This window comes from Chinchilla lanigera, unplaced genomic scaffold (genome assembly GCF_000276665.1).
Source record: "Chinchilla lanigera isolate Chin_1 unplaced genomic scaffold, ChiLan1.0 scaffold00069, whole genome shotgun sequence".
Classification (NCBI taxonomy): Eukaryota; Metazoa; Chordata; class Mammalia; order Rodentia; family Chinchillidae; genus Chinchilla; species Chinchilla lanigera.
In genome coordinates, this window is record NW_004955470.1 from 6,948,947 (window position 1) to 6,970,513 (window position 21,567).

General features: G+C 49.7%; 1 protein-coding gene across 1 annotated transcript in view; it reads right to left on the reverse strand.

Annotated features, from left to right (window-relative positions):
• Tbc1d8 (TBC1 domain family, member 8 (with GRAM domain)) overlaps positions 1 to 21,567 on the reverse strand; it is a gene marked incomplete in the record, with an annotated part of 95,806 nt that overhangs the window by 32,394 nt on the left and 41,845 nt on the right. The window contains 3 exon segments of the mRNA XM_013522696.1: positions 6,954 to 7,194; positions 9,715 to 9,943; positions 12,624 to 12,742. Of these exon segments, the coding sequence (XP_013378150.1) occupies positions 6,954 to 7,194; positions 9,715 to 9,943; positions 12,624 to 12,742 (589 nt within the window).

Here is a 21,567-nt window from a genome sequence, read left to right on the forward strand (position 1 = left end):
AAAAAAAAAAAAAAAAAAAAAAAAAAAAAGAATGAAGTAGCAATGCATGATGCTGAAAGAAAGAAGCAGGACACAAAAAGGCCACATAGTACCTGATTCTATTTGTATGAATTCTAGAATAGGCAAAATAGAGGAGCAATTATTCAGAGGTTGAGGGAGACACAGAAATGAGGAATGACTGCTCATGAACATAGGGTCTCCTTGAGGGTGGTATAAAATGTTACAAAACCATGCAGAACTCATTCTGTGCGTGCACCTCCAGGTCCCTGGGCAAAGCGAGAGAGGACAAGTGGAAGCCAAGAGGGTGCACAGTTTTATGAATATACCACCTTTAAAAAGTGAATTATACTGCATATGCATTAAATACCAAAAAACACAAAAGAGCCTACACTTCCTCCAGGGGGCACCAGGAGAACAGAGACCATGCACCCTCCCAAAGGTCACCAAGAATGGAAGGCAAGGCCCTCAGGGTGATCCCAACTTCTTTATGACCCAGCTGTCCAAATTTAAATCTTAAAAGTTATCTCACTGAACCTGAAAGGAGAATGGCGGTTCCCAGGAGCCCGGGAAGATACAGGGAGACAAGGATGGAGAAATGTTAAGGGGCATTAAGTTAGAGAGGGCTAAGAAATTCTGGGGTGCTGCTGCACAGCAGGGTCACTATAGGTATCAACCATGTACTGAGCTCATAAAAAGCTATGAGAAGGGGCTTTGAATATTTGAGTATTTTCCACCTTAAGGAAATGATAACTGAATGTTTGAGTAGGGATGTTTGACCTGTTTTAAGCATTACATAAAGTATAAGATGCCACATCATATCCCATTAACAGGTATAGTTATTTTTTATCAGTTCAAAATGTTTAAATAAAAATAATAATAAATACAAAGACAGAAAACTGACATCTTCCTCCCGAAATCATGCTGGCCCCATTGGCTTTGATGAAAATTACGTAAATGCTAACTCCCTGTAGCATCTTATCAACACAGCTCTAGCACCAGTGAGCACCGCTGTTCTCCCAGGAACAACTTCTCCCCTTCCCTACAGGAGCTGGTCAAAGCCAAACTGAGAGGAGCAGAAACCAAAGCACCTCACACTGAGGTACAGGAAGGGTAGCAGGCCTTACATGTACTTTGTACTCTAGCCCTCAAATTACAAATAAAGTATTGCGGTCTCTAGGAACAGTTAGTCATCTACCTAGTGCACTTGCAGACTCAGCTGGCAGCTCAGTGCCTTCTGGGCAGCTGGTCTACCCCAACCCCTCAGTCTCTATCCTGCTTTCTGGCCACACCTGGTAGCCAGCAACCAGAAACCTCAAGTCACAAAAAAAGAAAGCCGCAGAAAGGACTTTAAGACCTGAGTGATTTTCCTTCCTCCCCACTAGGAAGTTATCTTCTCATTTCACGCTTTGCATGTGTGATACCCATGTTTAAATCTCCAGCATAACTGAGGTAAAAACGGAGTGACCTGGGAGAGGAGCAACCAATGCTTCAGAAAGATCAGAATAAGGGGCTGGGAATTTAGCTCAACGGCAAAAGCGCCTGCCTGGCAAGCGCAAGGTCGTTAGTTCGGTTCCCGGTACCGGAGAAAAACAAACAAACAAAAAAACAAAGAAAGATCAGAATAAGACCACCCTTGGAGTGTGTTTCAAGGCAGCAGGTGGTAGTCTTGCTGCTAACGCTAGTAGCTCCTTTCTCAGCAGCATCAGGAACAAAGGCCACTGGCTCTGGTGTGCCTCCTGGACCTTCCACTACCTACTAGAGAGTCTCCACTTTCCCTGCGTAAACAAGCCTGGCAGGCAGTGGTCACAACCTGATGTTCAGAAGGCGTAGCTCATGGAGCCTGGCCCAGGAGGTGCTGGCATGCACAGACCCAAGCCACTGCTCCAAGGGAGCGACGGCTGAGACCAACAGGGCCCAGCGCCACCAGCCACCCTGTCTTAACACCCACTGTGGGAGGAGGCTCTAAGGGGAAGGAAGAAATGGGCTGGGCCAGAACATGGAGCAACAAACTGTTGTTGAAGCTGAAATCAACACATGCAATCATGCACAAGCTCTAGATTGCAAGCACAGTCCTCTTCCCCGGTCGGCTGCAGCATCCCAAGATGTCCACCTGGGCACTGGACGGGACACCACGGCCACAGCTCCTGCTGCCTGGGGTTAAGGGAGGATGAACTGGGACCTCTGCGACCAGCTGGCCCCACAGGGAGCACACAAAAGGTCCTCCCAGTTACACGGCCATGCTCAGCCCTGTGCCCCTTGCACTTCAATTCTGGGAAATGCCACGAATTACCAGGCTGGAAACGAGGCAGAAGTGTTTCCTCAAAGCCCTAATGTGCACGTAACCATCTCATTTATCAAATGTGCGCTGACTCAAAACATCTTGCCCTGTGACCCGGGAGCCCTAAGGAAATGACAGGATGGCCCTGTGACAAGAACGCTGGTACGGAACACACAGGAGCCGCAGCATGGACAGGACAGGACAGGACTCGAGGCTCACCTGGGCCCCGGACAGCAGGGGGCCGTGTGAAGGTAGGCTCGGAGGTACCCGCAGCCCCTCCATTCTTTGCGGTCTGTCCACGCTGATCCCCAAGAGAACAGGACCTCGATAACACATCAGTAATGACTTTTCAGTCCCAAGAAAGGTTCCTGCCTGTCCCCTCCTAACCGTCCCGCCCAGCGTCCACACCTGAATACCCCACAATCTCCGAGCAGTGCCAGAGTCTGAAGGTCATGGGGCACGATTCCCTGCGAGGCGGGGCTGAGAGGCCCTACTGCTGCTGGGTTGGGGTGCTCCAGTGGGATGGATGGAAGGGGGCATTCCTTGTAGGTGCCCCCACAAGGAGCTGCACAGGGAAAGGCCGCTGGAGTCTGCAAAGCCAGCAGAAGGGGGCGTTTAGAATCACCCAGGTGACAGGCACAGGGTTCACGGCTGAGGACCTCCGTCCACTGGAAGCCACTGCTCACCTCTCTATAAGGGCTGAAGCTTGGATCGTGGGAAACAGTTTCCCTTTGCTTCCCATGAGGTGAAGCCCATCTCCTCCACCCCTGCCCGCCCTGAATGCTGGATCCGCTCTTCCCAGCCTCCCCTTCCCAGCCTCCGGAGAGTACTTTGTGTTTGAAATCAGGCAACTCATCCCCACCTCCGCCCCTCCACTCTCCGTGTGGGCTGCCCCACCCCCGTCACTCTGCTGGCCCAGGCCTGCTCTGTACCTGTGAACCAGGCCCGATGAGTCCCAACCCCTACCAGCTCCCACTGGTCCCACAGGGTGACAAGGGACTGTCCCACCTCTCCCACGGAGGTGTGAGCGTCCCTCTGTCCAGCTCCATCAGTCCCGCTGAAGTGACCACAGTGCAGGGGTGCCTGGAGGCAATCAGATGCCCCCTCCTGGCTCAGGAACCCAAGGGCACCCTTTGGAAGCTGTATCTGGGAGAGGAAGTGAAAGCAGACCCCCCACGGAGACCCAAGGGGATTCCAGCACAGCTGCTGCTCCTGCGCTCAGAGAGCTGTTTTCCTAAACTTTCAAACCTGGCCTCTCTGGCAGGATGCCAGGCGGGCTGAGTCATTACCTGTTTACACCCACAGGCCTGCGTCTCCATGGCAAAGGCTGCCCTGAGAACCAGCAGGGGACGGACGCTGGGGGGTGGGGGTCTCACCCAGGGGGAAAGTCCCACAGTGTGCCGTGCCTGCACAGCCTGGACCAGACCCTACTGTGTACCTGGAGCCAGCCCTGGGCACCCCGGAAGCTGGACCTCGGCCACCGCAATGGCCACACAGGTTGTTTTCTCTCTCCATCTGGTGATTCCCAGGGTAGAATGTGAGGTGGGGTGAGGTGGGGCTCAGACCTCCCCTTAACATTGGAAGGTAAACGAAGACTGCCAATGGGGATGCTTTTCCTCCAAAACATTTCCAGAGGGGCATTAGGTACTACAGCCCTTCAGTCTCCCTCTCTTCTACCACAGACCTAAACTGCCACATCACCTGAGTGCCATGCCTCCCGGCACCAGCAGGAGCAAGGCCGCCTGTGCCCCGCCCCCAGCCCCGCCCAGGCAAGGCAGCTGCACTTTGAACACCAGGTGCAGCAGCTGCCGCCCAGGGCAGGAGTCACACTTTCACTTCTTCAGGGCTCTGTCATGGTGGCCTTTTCTTTTAACAGATCTTTGTAAACCAGACTAAAAAGACTCGGATACCAACTATTGTAATGATATATGAGGAAATGTGGAAGAGGGTGGCTCCCACCACACTGGGATGTCTTCCTTCTAGAGTAAAAGTCCCTAAGATGGACCTAGAGACCACACTGGGGCTCCTAGGGCTGAGAGGGACTCAGGTGAGGGGGTCAGAAAACCAAAGCACCAGGGCTGGGGATTTAGCTCAGTGGCAAAAGCGCCTGCCTGGCAAGCGCAAGGTCGTGAGTTCGGTTCCCGGTACCGGAGAAAAACCACAAAACAAAAACAAAAACAAAAACCAAAGCACCAGCCCAAGCACCCTGTTATGGTTTGTGTATAGTTGTCTCCCCAAAGCCTCAAGCAGTCATGGGGTGGGCTTCTAGAGTTTATGACTGATCTATGGTCCAGTGCTGGGATTATGGGTGTGAGTGCTACACCCGCCCTGGGGCAGGCAGCCTGCATACAATATAAGGGAGGGAAAGAGGCTCGCTCTCGGCTGCATCTCCCTTTTTGCTCTTGTTGCTTTCCTGTTCTCTGCTGCCACAAGCTGCTGCCCTGTGCCCTGTGCCACTCTGCCTTGGAGCCAGCAGAGTATGGACTGAAACATCCACAAACTGTGAGCTAAAAAAACCTTTCCTTCTTTAATTTGGGGCATCAGGTATTTTGTCTCAGCAATGAGAGAAAAGTAACCAAGACACACTCTTTTATAAAACTGTCTCAAAACAACTTGCACATTATCAGAGGTTACCCTGAACCACATAAAACTTGTTGGAATTTCATCACAAAAGAGCAGTGGTTTTGATTTTTGGGTTACGTGGGATGATGTATGATCGATCTAAAATGGTACACACAGCAAGAAGGGGCCTGAATCCTTCCTGAATGCAAGGAAATTAAACACCCTGCTGTTCGTGGACCACTCAGCAAGACACACATTCCCCGAGATGTTCAGAGAGACAGAACGTGTATGAGGAGTAATATGTCTATTTTTTAAAGCCTTTGTATTATACTGAACACTAGACATTAAACCTTTGAAGGAACTTAATACAGGTTAAGAATCCCTTATCCAAAATGCTTGGAAGCTGGGTGTGGTGGCGCCAGCATTTGGGAGGCTGAGGCAGGATCACTACAAGTTTGAGGCCAGCCTGCACTACATAATGAGACCTTATCTCAAACACACACACACACACACACACACACACACACACACACACACACACAAAACAACAACAACTTGGGATCAAACAACTTGGGACCAAAGTATTTTGGATTTCAGAGTTTTTCAAATTTTGGAATATTTTCATGGACTTAAGCAGTTAAGCCTCCCTAATCTGAAAAACTGAAATCCAAAATGGTCTGACACTGGTTTTCAAAGCATTTCATATCTGGAATAGTCAAACCATGGTAGGTCAGCCAGCCAGTGTACAGAAGACTACAGCTCAGAAAAATTAGGAGATGCTGCTGATGGCCACACAAAGGACTTCTGACACGGCAGTACTGTGCTGCTCCAAAAGCAGCAAAGGCGCCCTGTCTACCTCTTACGCATCTCCTGGAACATTTCCAAGGAAATTCAGTAGAAAAGAAGGCAGACAGAATGTTAAAACAGGTTAAAAACTTTAAAGTAAATGACTAGTTCTTTAAAACCTAACAGCAGGATTACGAGACGATCCAGCAATTCCACTGGGGGTGTACACTCGAGCAGTCAGAGAAGGGAGGTGGAGGAGTGGCTGTGACGTCAGGTATGCAAGGTAGGGAGAGTTCCAGAACGGGCAGCGAGGGTGGTGGTACATCACTGAATTACTGCACGGCACTGGGACTGCACATTTAGCAGTGGTTACCATGGTAAAACATGTTACCTGCATTTTACAATAAAAAGTATTTTTGTATAATGACTATTTGTATTCATGGGGTAGTGACTGAGGCCGATTATATCAAAAACGCCTAACCAGGACAGCACTTTCTGGTATCCTGTTGGAGGAGGTATCTTCAGAGCAGTCGCCTAGCTGTAATCCACAAGCCCCAAAGTCAAGCTGAAGTTCAGGCACCACGTTCAGAACTTCAGAGACAGAATAAGTCTCCCTGAAGATGAGGATTCAAGCAACTATTTCACAATCTGCACGACCAGCACCACTTTGAGTCCAACAAATTATAAAGAATATTGACTTACTGTGTTCACTAACAAAACACAGTACTTCATAGATTTCTATCACGAGGGTATCTGTACCACATGTTCCAGAAGTACTTTTTATGAACATCAGTTTTGAAATAATATCTGGGGACTGAATCTCTAAGAAATGAGTGGCAATCACTTCTGACCATTGCCTCTGTTGAGATTAACACATAGGAAAAGCTGGGTTATAGCATAAAAGAAATTAAACCTAGTATATGTGGCTCTCTGCATGCACAGGTTTTGTGTCCTTAAATTTAAATGGGAAGTGTTTCTTTTTAAAAATTCATGTGCACAAAACATGCATTCTTTCTCTTATCATTATTCCCTGAACAGTGCAGTATAACTACAGTATTTACATGGCATCTCCACTGTCCGAGGCACTATCAGTCACCTGCAGATGATTTTTTTTAAAGCATATGGGAGGACATGCATGGATTCTATGCAAACACTACACCGTTTTAGATAAGACTTGAGCATCCCCGGATTTTGATATCCACAGGGTCCTGGGACCTGTGCCCTGGTGGCTGGAGGGCTGTCCGTGCAGGTAAGGCTGCCAGAAACAAAGGCTGAGCCCCAGGTATGGGCCCCCACAGGTGAGGACACCGTGGAACTCAAGCTCTACCTTTTGGTGATCTGGCTCGGCTCCTGCAGATCTGGGTCCAGGTCGAAGACCTCATTGTCCAGCAGCCTCCGGAGCGTCACATCCGCCAGCTGCTCCATGATCCTGAACACCTCGTCCAGGTTCAGAAACATGGAGAAGTCGCGCTCCTTGTTCTGCGTGGTGATCCGGATGGTGTCCGTGAGGAAGACATTGGACGTCCTTTCCAGTTTCTGGATATCCACCCAAGGGATGACAAGTTTAACTGCAAGAGGAAAAGGGCGAATACATTTTACAAGGTTTGAGCCATCCCTGAGTGCACCCGCAAGTATAGTCCAGAACTTTCCTTCAACTGAAACGCTAAGGTCTTCTGAGCCAGAGCTGGGAGAAAAGCACAGAACTTTGGTGAACCCCAGCTCAGTGTTCCAGTGGTTCCCTCAACAACTTAAGTGACACCTCCTGGTTGCAGGCACTTCTTTTATCGCAAGAACTTCATTGCAAGAACTTCTTTCTGGAATAACAAACCAGCAGTGCACAAACTCCCAAAGATATTTAAATAGCCATGCAGAAGTTCCTCCATCCACACAAATTCTGGTTTTGAAAAGAGCATAGCACAAGCTAGAGAAAAAAGGAGTGTCAAAGACTACTACTCATGATCTCATTTTCAGAAATGTGTCAAATAAGATGGGCATGGTGGCGCATGCCTGTAAACCCAGCACTTGGGAGGCTGGGGCAGGAGGACTGCCGTAAGTTCGAGGCCAGCCTGGGCTACATAGTTTAAGGTTAGCCTGAACTATACAGCAAAACCCTGTCTCAAAAAAAAAGGAAAGAAAGAAAAGAAATGCACTAAACATTTACTATATTTACTGTGTCAGATGACAAGTGTTAGGCTAAGAAGACCGCACAAGTAGTTTTTTCCAAATGCTCTAAAGTAATACAGTGTAACCGGACACAATGCTGCACACCTGTCATCCCAGCTATTCAGCAGGCTGAGGCAGGAGGATGGCTGGAGCCCAGGAGTACAGAGCCACCTTGGGCAAAACAGGAGATCCTGTCTCTTTTTCAAAAAGTAATACATTACCAAAAAAACAGGTGTTCTGTTCTCAAAAGTGTTCTCAATACTGGGGTAACTACTGATGGAGACAGAGCAAAGGGGAAACACAGTCTTAGCTCTGACGGCGCGTTTATCAAAGACAGATAACTTACAATGACGAACGTCACGCCATTCTAAGAGGCATTCATTTCTTCCAAAATATCGTCATTCTAATATAGGTATTAATGACAATCATTAAGAAGTGTCAGAAAATAATTCCTTTCCAAATTGTATAGAGAAAGATTGTCATGTCTACCATTTCTTTCCATTTATTTTAGAATATTATTTTCAGTCCTTTAATAGCTTTTAAAGACCCCATTTTCACAGCAGCCTTAAGACTCAGCTTCTCCAGCTATTTCTGGCTGTTCGCACGTACCATGTCCGACACACACACCCTCTCCACCCACACCGCCGCAGAGCAAATGCTCCGGAAAGAGCCCCGCATTTAAGACGCCCAGTCAGATCGGAAAACACACCCGAGAGTCAGTAACCGTCCACACGACGGAACCCAGCACAGAAACAAACATGGTGCGAATGCTGTGGGGCCTCGCGGAGGCTTCCCAGAGATAACAAAATAAACTGGATGGGGAAAGATGAACGGGAGTTTCCAGACGGGCTGAGTGTAGGGCAGAAGGAAAAGCAGCATGTTCCTTCAGAGGAGCATTTCAGAAAGAAAGCCCAGGATGGCCAGTTAGGCCAGAGCACAGCCCAGGCGAGAGTGGGCTACGCCACGAGGAGCACGGCCCGGCATGTGAGCTCTGAGGCTGTGGAGGCGGAGAGAGACGGCCGGCGAGCCGGAGCTGGTCCCAGCTGCCAAAGGAGCTCCTGCCATGGTTCCACTTGAAACACAGATGAAGAAAAAACACACACGTATATACGTGGGTGCAGCAAGGGTGCCGCCCAGCACGGTGACTGAAATGGTAACCGGCCCTGCGAGCGGCTCCCACGGGAGGACTCCTAAGCATCCACCACACAGTTGATTCGTGCCTTCCCCTTTTCACCTTGGAGTCCCACTGCCTGGGACAGGACCCATGCCCAGGCAAATCCGTGCGATATCAATCGGTGCCTGAACCTCCAGGGGGCCCAGGGGGTAGGGGAGGTGTGGAATTCCCTTTATACAAGCAGTCGTGACCACCAGGACTGGGCATTTTTTAAATGGACCCCCTGCAGGAAGACATTCTCCTTTAGAAATATTTAGCCACCAGTTATGACATTGTGTTTCCAGGGCGATGGACAGTAGTAAGAACCTCTCCATAGCCATGTTTTCTTTGCTTGGTTTGGTTTGCTTTGGTTTTGTGACATGGTCTCACTATGTACTTTAGTCTGGCCTTGAACTCACTAAGGAGCCCAGGCTGGCCTCAAACTCACGGCAATTCTCCTGCCTCAGCCTCCTGAGGGCTGGGATTATAGGCATGTACCACCATGCCTGGCTCTCCATAGCTCTTTGAAATGAGCAACAGAAAAATCTTAAGGCAATGGGGAAAAAGGAATTCTCCCCAGATCAAACCCTCTAGGAGCAGGAGATAATTATCAGCACAAGGCATCTGGAAATTGACCAAGCACCACCTGTCACCCCAGCCACCTTTGTAACCTTGTGCTGGGGGTGCCTGACGCTAACGGCCTTTGGCAGGAGCAGCCCCAGGGCCACCTGTGTTTGTGAGGATCCCGGGGCTGTGGGGGGGCCTCACTCACGCTCTTTGCCCAGGAAGAAGGAGTAGAAGCAGAGGTGGTTGATGCTGAGGTACAGCCAGCCCTGGCGCGGCACCCGGCCCTTCCAGCAGCAGCAGGAGTAGTAGGTGACCAGCTTCTCCGCCTCGGGGAAGTTGAACCTGGCTGCAAATTTCACCAGGGCCTCGCGGAACTTCTCGGGCTCCTCCTCTTGTTCCGCCAGCCGGCTGCTGGTCTCCTCTGCAATCAGGGCCTGTGGCAGAGAGATGACCTTATCCAGGGCAGAGCGGAGGAGGCCAGCGCAGGTGGCAGCCAGCACCTGAGCAATCTGCACAGTGCCCCGGCACACTCACCTGTCCGTCACCTCAAAACATGGCCAGAGCCACAAGACAGAAGCAAGCAAGACCAGCTCGTGCTCCAGGCACCCGCCTCCCAGCCCTGCCTCCTCGGGTATGTCAGCTTCGCAGCATCAAGGATCAGAATTTGTCACCTCAAAATATGCCATTCTGGCGTAAGGATTTTGAGCTAAAGACAACTGAGAAACAGAAGACACCAGAAAGACTTGTCTTCCCCCTCTGCCTAACGCCAGGACCCACTTGCCATATGTCTAGGGATTTTCCTCTCAGTGCTAGTGCAATGGGTTAGTTATTTAGCTTCTAAGGGTGCAGTCAGCATAGCCTAAGATAGAGTTGGCTGGGTGCAAGCAAACAGCACACACTGAGCTAATTCGTACTGTAGGAAGAAGGATCAATGTTTCATACGAGGGAAGATAAGGTCCTTTCCTCCCAAGAAGAAAGTCCTTCTGCAGAACCTGCTTGGTGATGCACACCTGTAATCCCAGTATTTGGGAGGCTGAGGCAGGAGGGTCGCCCTGAGAACTACATAGTGAGTTCAAGGCCACCATGAATTACACAGCAAGACTCTGTCTCAAAAAACAAACAAACAGAACCGGCTAAGTCAGTTGATAGTTCCTCCCTATCTCAGAGTGGACTTCTAAGGAGCATTAGAAATATAAAATAACTGGTTTCCTTTAACTTGTCTTCTTTGAAACAAGCTTTTGCCGCATTCTGCCTATTCATGTAAGAGTGGAACAAGTAGGGGCTGGGGATTTAGCTCAGCGGCAAAGCGCCTGCCTGGCAAGCGCAAGGTCGTGAGTTCGGTTCCTGGTACCGGAGAAAAACAAAAAAAAAAAAAAAAAAAGAGTGGAACAAGTAAGACAATTTGGATCTCCATTCGCAATGCCCTCCTGGAGGCAGGTGCTATTTCCCTTCTTATTTCCAATAAATACTCTCCTAACTTCCCTCGTTTGCCCATGATTTCATTCTTCAACTTTGTGAGGCTACGAGCTTGGTTTGTACAGAATTAACTGTTTCACATGGAAGAGGGCATTCAATTTGTTTTTTTAATGGTGGTGGTAAGACCTGAACTCAGGGCCTTGCACATGCCAGGCAAGTGCTCTACCACTGAGCCACGTCTCCAGCCCAGGACTGGACTCTTCACCACCAGAGATGGCACTGCAAGGACTTCAATCAGCAAGCCTTACGAAAACAGCCCTAATCTCCCGTTACTTTCCCCATGTTTACTTTTCCCTCAGCCTGTGACCCCAAAGGCCTGCCCCCCTTTGCCTTTGGCGTGCCTCTCCTCTGCAGACTTGCTGTTCTCTCCGGGACCCCACATTCTCACCTTTGAGCTCGTTACTGCAGCATTTCTGTGTATGCATCCTGCCTGCATCGGTCTGTTTGTTTTCTCTTGTTAATCTCTCTTCGCGGGGGTTAATTTCCAGGGCCCCAGCCACAGAGCCCACAAGGACACAAGAAAAGTTTTCTTCTCTAGAACTCTTTCTGAAGCCTTTGCAGCAGAAATGAATCTCTCCTCCCCGTTAAGAGAAGCACCTAGACCAAACCCCGGTGATCCACAGGCGGCCGGGAGAGATGCGCTGAGTGTGAAGGAGAGGGCAGCGCCGTGCCAAGCCCCAGTGCATCCCACGCAGGGAGCTGGCCACGCTCAGTTGGACCCGGATGCGGGGAAGCGCGGGAGCTGGTCCGCCCTGACCCCACGGGCCAGGGCTCACGCCCAGAGGACACCGTCACACTGCCGGGCCAGCGGGACTGAGGCAGCCTTTGCATCCCGATCCCAGCAGTATCCCCAGTCTCCAGAAAAACAGCACTTCTACTATGTTCCTCTAAACTCACAGTGTTGCTCTCATACTAAAGCCGGAACGCCATGCTTACGTAGAAAAACAGAACCCAGGGTCTGAGATGTTTTTCCCCAGGAGAGGAAAGCCATGCTCCAGGCTAATGAGTTCAAGTGTCTAATGAGAGAGTTAAATTTAGAGTAAGAGAAGTCTCTCCCTGTTTCAAAGCTGCATTCTGATTACCCAACCTGTTACTGTGCGGAGACCCGTTATGTAAGAGGAGAGCTCACGGGAGCGACCAACAGGTACTCCCCAGATAGTCCTCTCCGCCTTCTCAACCCTTCCTGGCTCTAATTCCATCTAATGAACACATTCTAAGAGTAAACACCCACGATGAGCAGGAGGACAGTGCTAGGTCCAGCAAAATGATGACAGGATGTCACAGCTGCAGAAAAAAGTTGGGAAAACTAATGTAATGAGTCAAATGACGTGTTGTTCTGCAAAAACAGAAATTTCAACATATGTTTGCCTTTTCCCCCAAGACAAACAATGCGTCTGCACTTCTATAAAAGGTAACAAACTGGACCTAGGAGTGAAGCTTTTTATTGTAATTTCAGGCATGTTTTCTGGACCTGAGTCTGTGAAGTCTGGCAGGTGACAAGTGGAACTCACCTGGCTTTCTGTAGTCAGCTAAAAAATGGGGTTGGAGGGGGGAAAGCTGAACATACTGCAGTGTTTGAGAGGTCCTAAGGAAGTTACCAGAAAAAAAAAGGGGAAATGTTAAAATCAAGGCACCCACCTTTACTTTTCCTTTGACAAAGCTGGCAATGTCATCTTTATTATCAAACACAGACAAGGTATGGAGCAGATTCTGTTCCAGCCAGTCCCAGTGCTGGTTTATTTCCTCCAGCGTTGCACCTGAATTAGAATAGAAAGATGCAGAGATCAAAAAAGTAACCAGGTTCCGAATGTAATTCCTATCCCTTGTGTATGTTACTCAAACATCCGCGGTTGTCACACCCAGGGCAATAACCTGCCAGAGGAAAGCAGGTCCTCCCCTGGGCCCATGGAGTCCCCGCACCGCAGCAAGCGGGTTTGCAAACATTGCTCCTTTTCCACCAGATGGGGCAGCTGCCCAGGACAGGGACTGTCTGAGACCGTCCAGCCCACCGCACTAGTGCACAGAGGCACTGGTTACTACACAGCCGTTCCAGAGCCAAACAACACGCAGAAGTAGCAGACCGACTTGAGCAGTCTTGCTTCGTGTCCCCCGTGACAAGGGTCCCCCAAGAATTACTGCGAGCCAGGGTCCCACAGGCCCTGCTGCCCGCACAGGGTGCTGTCACTTGTACCCTGCGTCCTTTAACCCCCCAAGCAACAGCCTGAGAAACGCACAGGTTCGCAAAGGGATACTTCAGATCACTTACAGCACTGTCACTCCAAAACCTGTCAAAAGAGATCTCCCAGGACACGGTTAAAAGCATGTGAGGCAGGAGGATCGTTGCGAGTTCGAGGCCAGCCTGGGCTACAAAGTGAGCTCGAGGCCGGCCTGAACTGCAGAGTGAGACCCTGCCTCAAAAGACAAAAAAAAAAAAAAAAAGAAACGAAAAATAATTAAATAAATAAAAGCAAGGCACACAGAAGTATTGAAATCACACACAGTAAGTTAATTTCTAACTGGCCTGAAGCAAACACAGGCCGGGCAAGAAAAGGAACACATGTATCTGGCAGATCCTGGCCAGCCGAAGTTCTGAACCGGGACAGAGGGAATTTACTCATTCTTTCTTTTTTTTGCGGCGGGCGCGTACTGGGAATCTAACACAGGACCTCACACTCGCCAGGCAGGTGCTGCGCTGCTGAGCGACATCCCCGGCCCCAGGACAGAGGGAAGTGAATGAAGGGCCACCAAGCAAACAACGGCACAGGATAACCTGCCGACACAGGGCCACACAGCAGTCACCCCAAACCAGACCCACGTTCTCTCAGAACCGAACTTCCTCTCCCCACAGCGTAGATCCACTCACCCGACGACCCTGTCAATACAGCACTCGCGTCCCTCATCCAAAATCCAAACTGTCCCAAGCTCTGAACTGCTGAACACCGACATTATGTCCCAAGACACAAACTCCGCCTCATGCACAAGACTGGGAAATATTGCATAGAATCAGGTTTAGGCTGTATGGGTCAGGTGCATAGGAACACACCCGTGAATGAACTTAGTATTTCAGAGGTGGGCCCCATCCCCAAAATAGTATGTACATAGGCAACAATTCCAGAACGCAAGAAAATCCGAAACACTTCCAGTTTGGATGAGGAATACGCAGGCATTGTGGATGCGGGATACCCAAGCAAGTGCCTGATGACCCGCACTGGGACACAGGTGTGGAGTCCGTGAGGATAAAGAACATCTGTATTAGGACAGGTGTTCTGAGGGGACAGTCTGGGAAAGAAAAAAAGAAATACCGAGAGAATACTTGGGGCAGAAAAACGAGCGTGAAAACAACAGTACTGAAATCCCTGCATCTCCCGATTTTTAGGCACAGCCATGTCCACAGCAGCGGCCTTGGTCGCCACCATCTACAGCCTTCTGGCCAGTGCGGGAGGGCCCGCCCCCGGTGCACTCTGCCCGGGGCCTCTATCCACAGGCCCGGGGACCTGCCACCTCTCCTTGGCCTCCCCTTGTCTTGCTCCCTAAGGGTTCATACGCCCAAGAAACAGCCACCCAGGCTCACAAGGAGCAAACTCGGGGGTGAGAAGTCACGAGCCTCTTGCTTTCCACTTCCTTCCCATCTCCGAGGCTCCTGTGGGGCCCAGAATGCCCTGGCCCTTCAGGCTCCCCACATCTCTTAGGACAAGGAAAGCTTCTGTCTTTTGGGGGGAAGGGGACAGTACTGCGACTCGAACCCAGGGCCTTCACACTGAGCTGCATCTCCAGCCCTCGTTTATTTTGAGAGTAGGTCTTGCTGAGTCGCTTAGGCTGGGCTCAAACTTGGGACCCTCCTGCCTCTGTTTCCCTGAGTGCTAGGACTGCAGCTGTGTATCACCATGCCCAGCCAAGGGAAGCCTTTTTAAAATAAAATCAAGCCAGGCACAGTGACACACGCCTGTACATGCAGCACCGAGGAAGCTGAGGCAGGAGGATTACAAGTGTGAGTCCTGCCTGGGTGACCTAGTGAGATCTTGTCTCAAAATGAAAACATGGTACCTCATCTAGCGGTGCACCCCGTGGTAGAGTGCCCTGGGCTGGGCCCCCGGTACCAAACCACGAAGCCAAGCAATACCAGCCTCCGCCCCGTGTCTCTCTTCGGGCTTCTAAACGCTGCTTGGCCTGAACCCAGCTCCTGAAGCGGCGGTGACATATGGCAGGCTGACGCGGCTCAGGTGACATCTGGTCATCTGCCTCTGCTCAGGTGTCGCTGCCCCCTCGGGGCCCCAACGGCAGCGGTGTGTCAGTCGTGAGGACACCCCTAAACCATGGTATCTTGCTGCCAAGAAGGCTGTGCATCACATCATGGCCCAAATCCCAGCTCCACGGAAGGGGATGACCACACGCAGGCCTGGGGCGGCCGGGCCCTGCTCCCGGGGCCTCCACGGCCTTCCCTTTGTAGGTCTTTGTTCGTCGTCACCACAATAAAGCCAGCGGGGCACCAAACAAGCAAGGACAAACCGAGCAGGGCCTCTTTATTGACCTGCAGCCATCTGCTCCTACGATCCCCACTTACCAAAGCAAACAAAGCTGGAGGAGCGGGAAGAGTGGAGAGGGCAGAGGCCTCCCCTCTGCAGCCTGTCTGTTCCCAGCACTGGCGGCTGATCCACCACCAGGACAAATACCTGCCCAAGGCCATGCACCCAGTGAGGGACAGACTGTCCTGTAAGTCCCAGACGTGCAGTGCCCCGGGATCTCCCACAGCAGCAACAGGGCAATGCTGAAGTACCGTCCGCATAAGCCTTGGGCCCGGGCCCTGCGATGGCTGGACACGAAAGCCTACTGTGCTTGCATTTAGGGGGCGCTCAGTCCTCCCCCGCAATCTCGCCGTCCGAACGCGCCTTCCTCAATGATGACACAGGCTGTCACTATCCAAAGCTCACAGGCACTAACACGACTATTTCCTGCCGCAAAAAGGCTTCAGCTGATAACTGTAGATAACACCGAAAAGTCAAGCCCGGTCCCAACAGCAGGTCATGGTTAAGACTAGACACAAAGACAGCAAAAACCTAGACTTTTATTCTGAATACTAATTCTGCCTACTGGGAAGGAGCTTCAGAGAAGGACAGGTAATTCTATAACAAAACCAAGACCACACCTTGAGAGAGAAAATAAAATACATTAAATCTCCTGCTGAGCCACACCGCGATTTTATTACAACCCACCCCTCCCAAAGTGTCAGCCCGAGCAGTGGGCCTCTCCCAGCAGAGACAATCAATGTGATGAAACTTTTCCACCCTACTGTCCGTTTCCTACAAAAGCTGCCAAGTGGCAGGGAAATTTTCCAAGCTATAATTTCCTCTGCAGGGAACTCTCATGACGAGCTTCCCAAATACCATAAATCAATGCAAGCCGGGGCACTTTCGCGTCCTCACAGGACTAAAAAGGAAAGTCATTCAACATATGTGACACACTACAGTTGGGAACCTACACTAGAGCAGCGTTTTTCAAATTACATGAAGTCATGCATCTGAAAATAGCTCTAAAAAAGATGAAATAGAGTTGAAAGTAGAACCCACGCCTGCTGGTAAGCTACTGGACTGTGAATTCTCTCCTAGCTATACACGTTCTTCTAAGCGTGTCTGTCTGGCACTGCAGACAGACAAGTGCTGAGAAAGCGAGACATTCGTTGCCACCTACAGCAGAAATGGGACGATGAAAAGTATATTCAGCGCTGCAGCGGGATTTCTCATCCTGCGGCAGCCCTGCCAAACCCAGACGGAGCAAAGGGAACTGTGTGAGGGTCTGAGGCTGCTCCCCCAAATTCCCATACAGAAGCCCTCACCCGCAAGGTGACCGTGGAGAAGAAGGCTTTTTTGGAGGGCACTGCAGCTAAAAGAGGACATAAGGGTAGGGCCCAAGCCTAAGAGGACGGGTGTCCTCGCAAAAAGAGGCCAGGGTCCCGCACACCCCGAGGAAAGGCCAGGTGAGGACACAGGAGAAGGTGGCGGTCTGCACGCCAAAGACAGAGCCTCAGCAGAAACCAACCCTGCGGCACCATGATCTTGGACTTCTGGTCTCCAGAACCGTGAGAAAATGTATTTCTGTCACTGAAGGCCCCCGGATGTATGGCAGCTGGAGGTGTCTGCAACCAAAATTTGTAGCAGAACTGCGGATGATCACCAAAGTGCAAGTAGCAAAGTGAAGTGTTTCATGAAGGCCTCTAACTCTGCAGAAAAAGTTTTCCATTTTCTAAGTCAACTAAAGGCTGGTTGAAAAAATCAAATTTATAGATAGAAACCACAGAACAAAAACACCACTGATGATTTATGAATAACCAGTTCTACCTTGGAACAACCAGAAATAGCCGACTGAGGGCATTTTCTGAATGCCTGGCATGTCCTAGGCATGCCATATACTTAGCAGCATGTCTTCATAAAGCTATCACAAGGTAGCCAGGTGTGGTGGCACACACCTCTAATCCCAACACTTGGGAGGCTGAAGCAGGAGGCCTGCCACATGTTTTAACCGAGGCCAGCCTGGGTTACACAGAGAGTTTGAGGAACTACACAAGCAAGACATTAATATTACCATTTTCTGGGTAAGAAGTAAAAATGCAACACAAAGAAAGAGCCAGCCCAGAGCCTATTCACAAGACTAGGGCTTCGCTGAACTGTGACATCACCAGGGGCTGGAGCCCCCAGCAGCTGAGTCACAGAGGAACACACGCGGTATTTATTCTCTTAGGTTTTCCCCAGGGGTGTTTTCAGGAAGTAAAACAAGCATCTCATTGTCTATACCTGCAGCTTCTGCACGAACACGGCCACAAATAACTGGATCCAAGTGTCAGCTGAAAACGCCAACTGTCCTCTCTGCATAATAAGCATCCCAGGGAGCTCAGTGCCTTTCCCAGACGCCCGAGGCCTAGTTTAGCACGAAATGGGCCTTCGGGTGCTCGGTGCACGTCCGTCCCTTTGAGACGGCAGCGCACCGCCTCCTGGCCAAGCACTATCGTCCGCTGTCTGAAAGCCCCCGAGTCGAAGGGGCCAGGCCCCACAGTGCCACCGGCACTGACCCTGCCCCTGTCCCTCACCGCTGTGCAGACAACCTCAGGAGCAGGGCATCCACAGGACCGCGCCAAACGAGGCGGGAGACAAGGACTTCTTTCCAGAAATCTCATGTAACACAGGATTTCATCTGCAAAGGCTAACGCCCTGCCTTCACGGGACCATCTCTATGATTTACAGGATTTTGTTTTTTTGAGACACGGTCTCGTTATGCAGTTCAGCCTGGCCTTGAACTCATTATGTAGCCCAGGCTGGCCTCAAATTCAGCAATCCTCCTGCCTCAGCCTCCTGATTCTGGGATTATACACCTGGCTATTTGCAGGATTTTTACTCACATATTTTCCCTACTATGCCGTTTTGAATACCTGTTTACATCATTGTCTTCGCCCTTTCTGCCTTCAAAGAAAATGAGTCTTCACATATTCACAGTACAAGAAATCAGACAAACCGAACCTGACACTGAAAGTAAAAATAGAATTTAGAATTGAAACCATTAAACCATTTTGTATTAAAACCATCAAATGCACTTCTCAGAAACAGAAGCAGGAAGAGACAGAAAAAATTGACCTACAAGCAAAAAAAAAGAAAAAAAGAAAAGAAAAATCAATTAGTTGAAAGAAAACCAGAAATAGCAGAGGAGCAGCAGCAGTAGCCAAGGACATAAAGCAGCCGTGGTTAACAAGCTCCGGACATCCAGAAGGCCTGAGCCTCGGGAGACACTAAGAAGGAGTCAGAAAAGGAGCCAACTCAGGCCTTAAAGATGCAGAACACAGTAACTGACATGAGAAAGACCACACAGGATAAAAAGTAAGTTAGAAATCACAGAAAAACAATGAGAAAGCTTCGAGGCATGGTGACAACACAAACACAACAGAAGGACAAGAATTAACAGCAATCACAGAAAGAAGAGCACATCAGCAAGCTGTGGAAAAACAAACAGCTTAAAATACTAAAATACAGCTAGGCGTGGCTGTGTGCCCATCATCCTAGCACTCAGGAGGCTGAGGCAGGAGGGTCACTGCAAGTTCTAGGCCAGCCTGGGCTACAAAGTGAGGCCCCACCTCTGAGAAAGAAATAAAATACTAAAATATGAGTAGCCAAAGCCCCAGGGAAAGGAGGAGGCAGAGAACAAAAAAATATTTGAAGGAATAAGGCTAAAATTTTTCAATGACAATGAAAACTATAAATATATGATTCCAGAATCTCAATAAACCCCAAGCAGCAAAAGAATGGGGAGGGGGTCACACTGGTCATAATGAATAGGAATACCATCACCAAATTGGTATAAAGCAGTTATAAACAAAAAACAATCCAGCTACATAAGAGCAAAGAATGACAGCAGACTTCTCATCAGAAACAGCGCAGGACAGCACATACGGGGCGACAGCTTCAAGAAACTGCCTGGGGGTGGGAGGGGGAGACCGCCAAGTCACAAGCACTTCCAGAAAATTTAGGTGAATTCTGCTAACAATGACTCAAAGTCAGAAACTAAATGAAATGTTACAAATCCCCCCGCATTAAAAAGGGGGAAAACGTAGTAGAATATGCCAGCCAAAGTCACCAAAAGACAAATGACAAGCCAGAAAAGAAGTTTTTAATTTCTTAGATAAATGACTAATATTCCTGATATTGAGAAAGTACCTAAAACTTGAGGGGGGAAAAGGCTATTACTAGGAACAAGGAATTTCTGAAAAAAAAGTATTTTTTTTTTTTTGTCTTTTTGAGGCAGGATCTCCCTATGCAGTTCAGACTGCCCTTGAACTCACACGTAACCCAGGCTGGCCTCAACTCGCAAATGATCCTCCTGCCTCAGCCTCCTGAGTGCTGGGGTTACAAGCATGCGCCACCACTCCTGGCTTGAAAACGACTCTTAAACATGAAAGATGATCGACATTTTCTTAAATCGGGAGAAATGCACGTTAAAACTGTGTGGAGATGCCACATCTCACCTGTCAGGCTGACGCCACGTGGGCAGCGTGTCTCGGGGAGGTCTGTGGTAGAGCAGGTCCTTCACACACTGCTGGTGGGACTTTTCCACAAGGTACCGCCCGGATGGGGGGAGATTTGGCAATATCTACCAAAACTTCAGACTCACTCACACACTTCTAGGAACCGACGCGAAGGCCCAACGGTAACAGTGTGAAGGATTTAGGAGCAAGGGCATTTGCTGGAGCAACCTGTCCTGGCAAACGCGAGTAGCAACCTCAGCGTGCACCCGTGTGAGCTACAAATAAACCGTGGCGCTTCCTGCACCTCAGTGACAGGAGGTCACCTCTCCTTCCCAAGTGGGGTTCCCAGGGCGTGTTAAGTGAAAAAAAGCAAGACAAGAAACAGTATTTAGGAAATTTACGAAAGAAAGGCAGGGGACTAAGGTCCATGTTATGTATCTAACATTTATAAGCAAGACAGTGAACAGCTAACTGAGGAGGAGGGTTCCACAGGGGAGAAGGACGGAGCCAGGACTGAGGCAGTGAAGCTCTCACTACAAATGCTTCACAGATCTTGTACATTTGATTTAGGAAGCATAGCAGGGTTTTACATTTCTTAAAAATTAGGTTACACCGCAGGGTGTGGTGGAGCATACCTGTAATCCCAGCACTCAGGAGACTGTGGCAGGAGAATCTCCGGGAGTTTGAGGCCTGCCTGGACTACACAAGTGAGTTCAAGGCCAGCCTGTACTACATAAAGAGATCCTATCTCAATTACCCACTCCCCCCCAAAAATTAGGTTAGATGACAGGGACGAGACCAAGAACTCCAGCAGTCCCGGAAGGGACTCTGACATGCAGAGGATGGTGTGATTTCCACAGCAAAGGACAGCAATTACTGAAAACACCCAGCATGCTTTTTTAAACTCCTGGCTTACAGAATTTACACTACATTCCTTTAATTTCTCTGTATATTTGAAAATTCTTAAGAACTGTTGCAAGCAGAAAACCTTGTCTTTAATACCAGCCCACCTCAGCATCTCCGAGAGCGAGACATTCGGACCTACGTGCAAGAAGATGAAAAATTATACAGGAACCACTCAGGAAGTCTTCTTCCTCCAAAAGTGGGACCCAAGTTTAAAAACCCCTGCAAGGATCTTCCGGTTTTCGGGAAGGCTGGAGGAAGACAGGCGCAGCGGGTGTGACATCCTTCCCAAAAACCAGCCAGTGTCCTCCAGGAGACAAAGGAGCCAGGAGGTGAGCAGGGTATGCACGCTTTAAATAAAAGGGATGTAAGAAACCCAACAGCCCAGCATCAACAGACTAGAGGGCAACACTCTCAGGACCCTCCTGTCTCTCAGGAGCTACTCCTATCCCCATTCCTCTTCCCAGTAAATTTTCCCACTCAAAAAAAAAAAAAAAAACTAGCACAGCCAGGTGTGGTGGTGCTCACCTGTAAGCCCAGCACTCAGGATCAACATAAATTCAAGACCAGCCTGGGGCATATTGTGAGTTCAAGGCCAGCCTGAACTACACAGCAAGTCCCTGTCCTGGAAGGAAGGGGAGGGGAGGGGAGGGAGAGGGGAGGGAAAAGAGAAGGGAG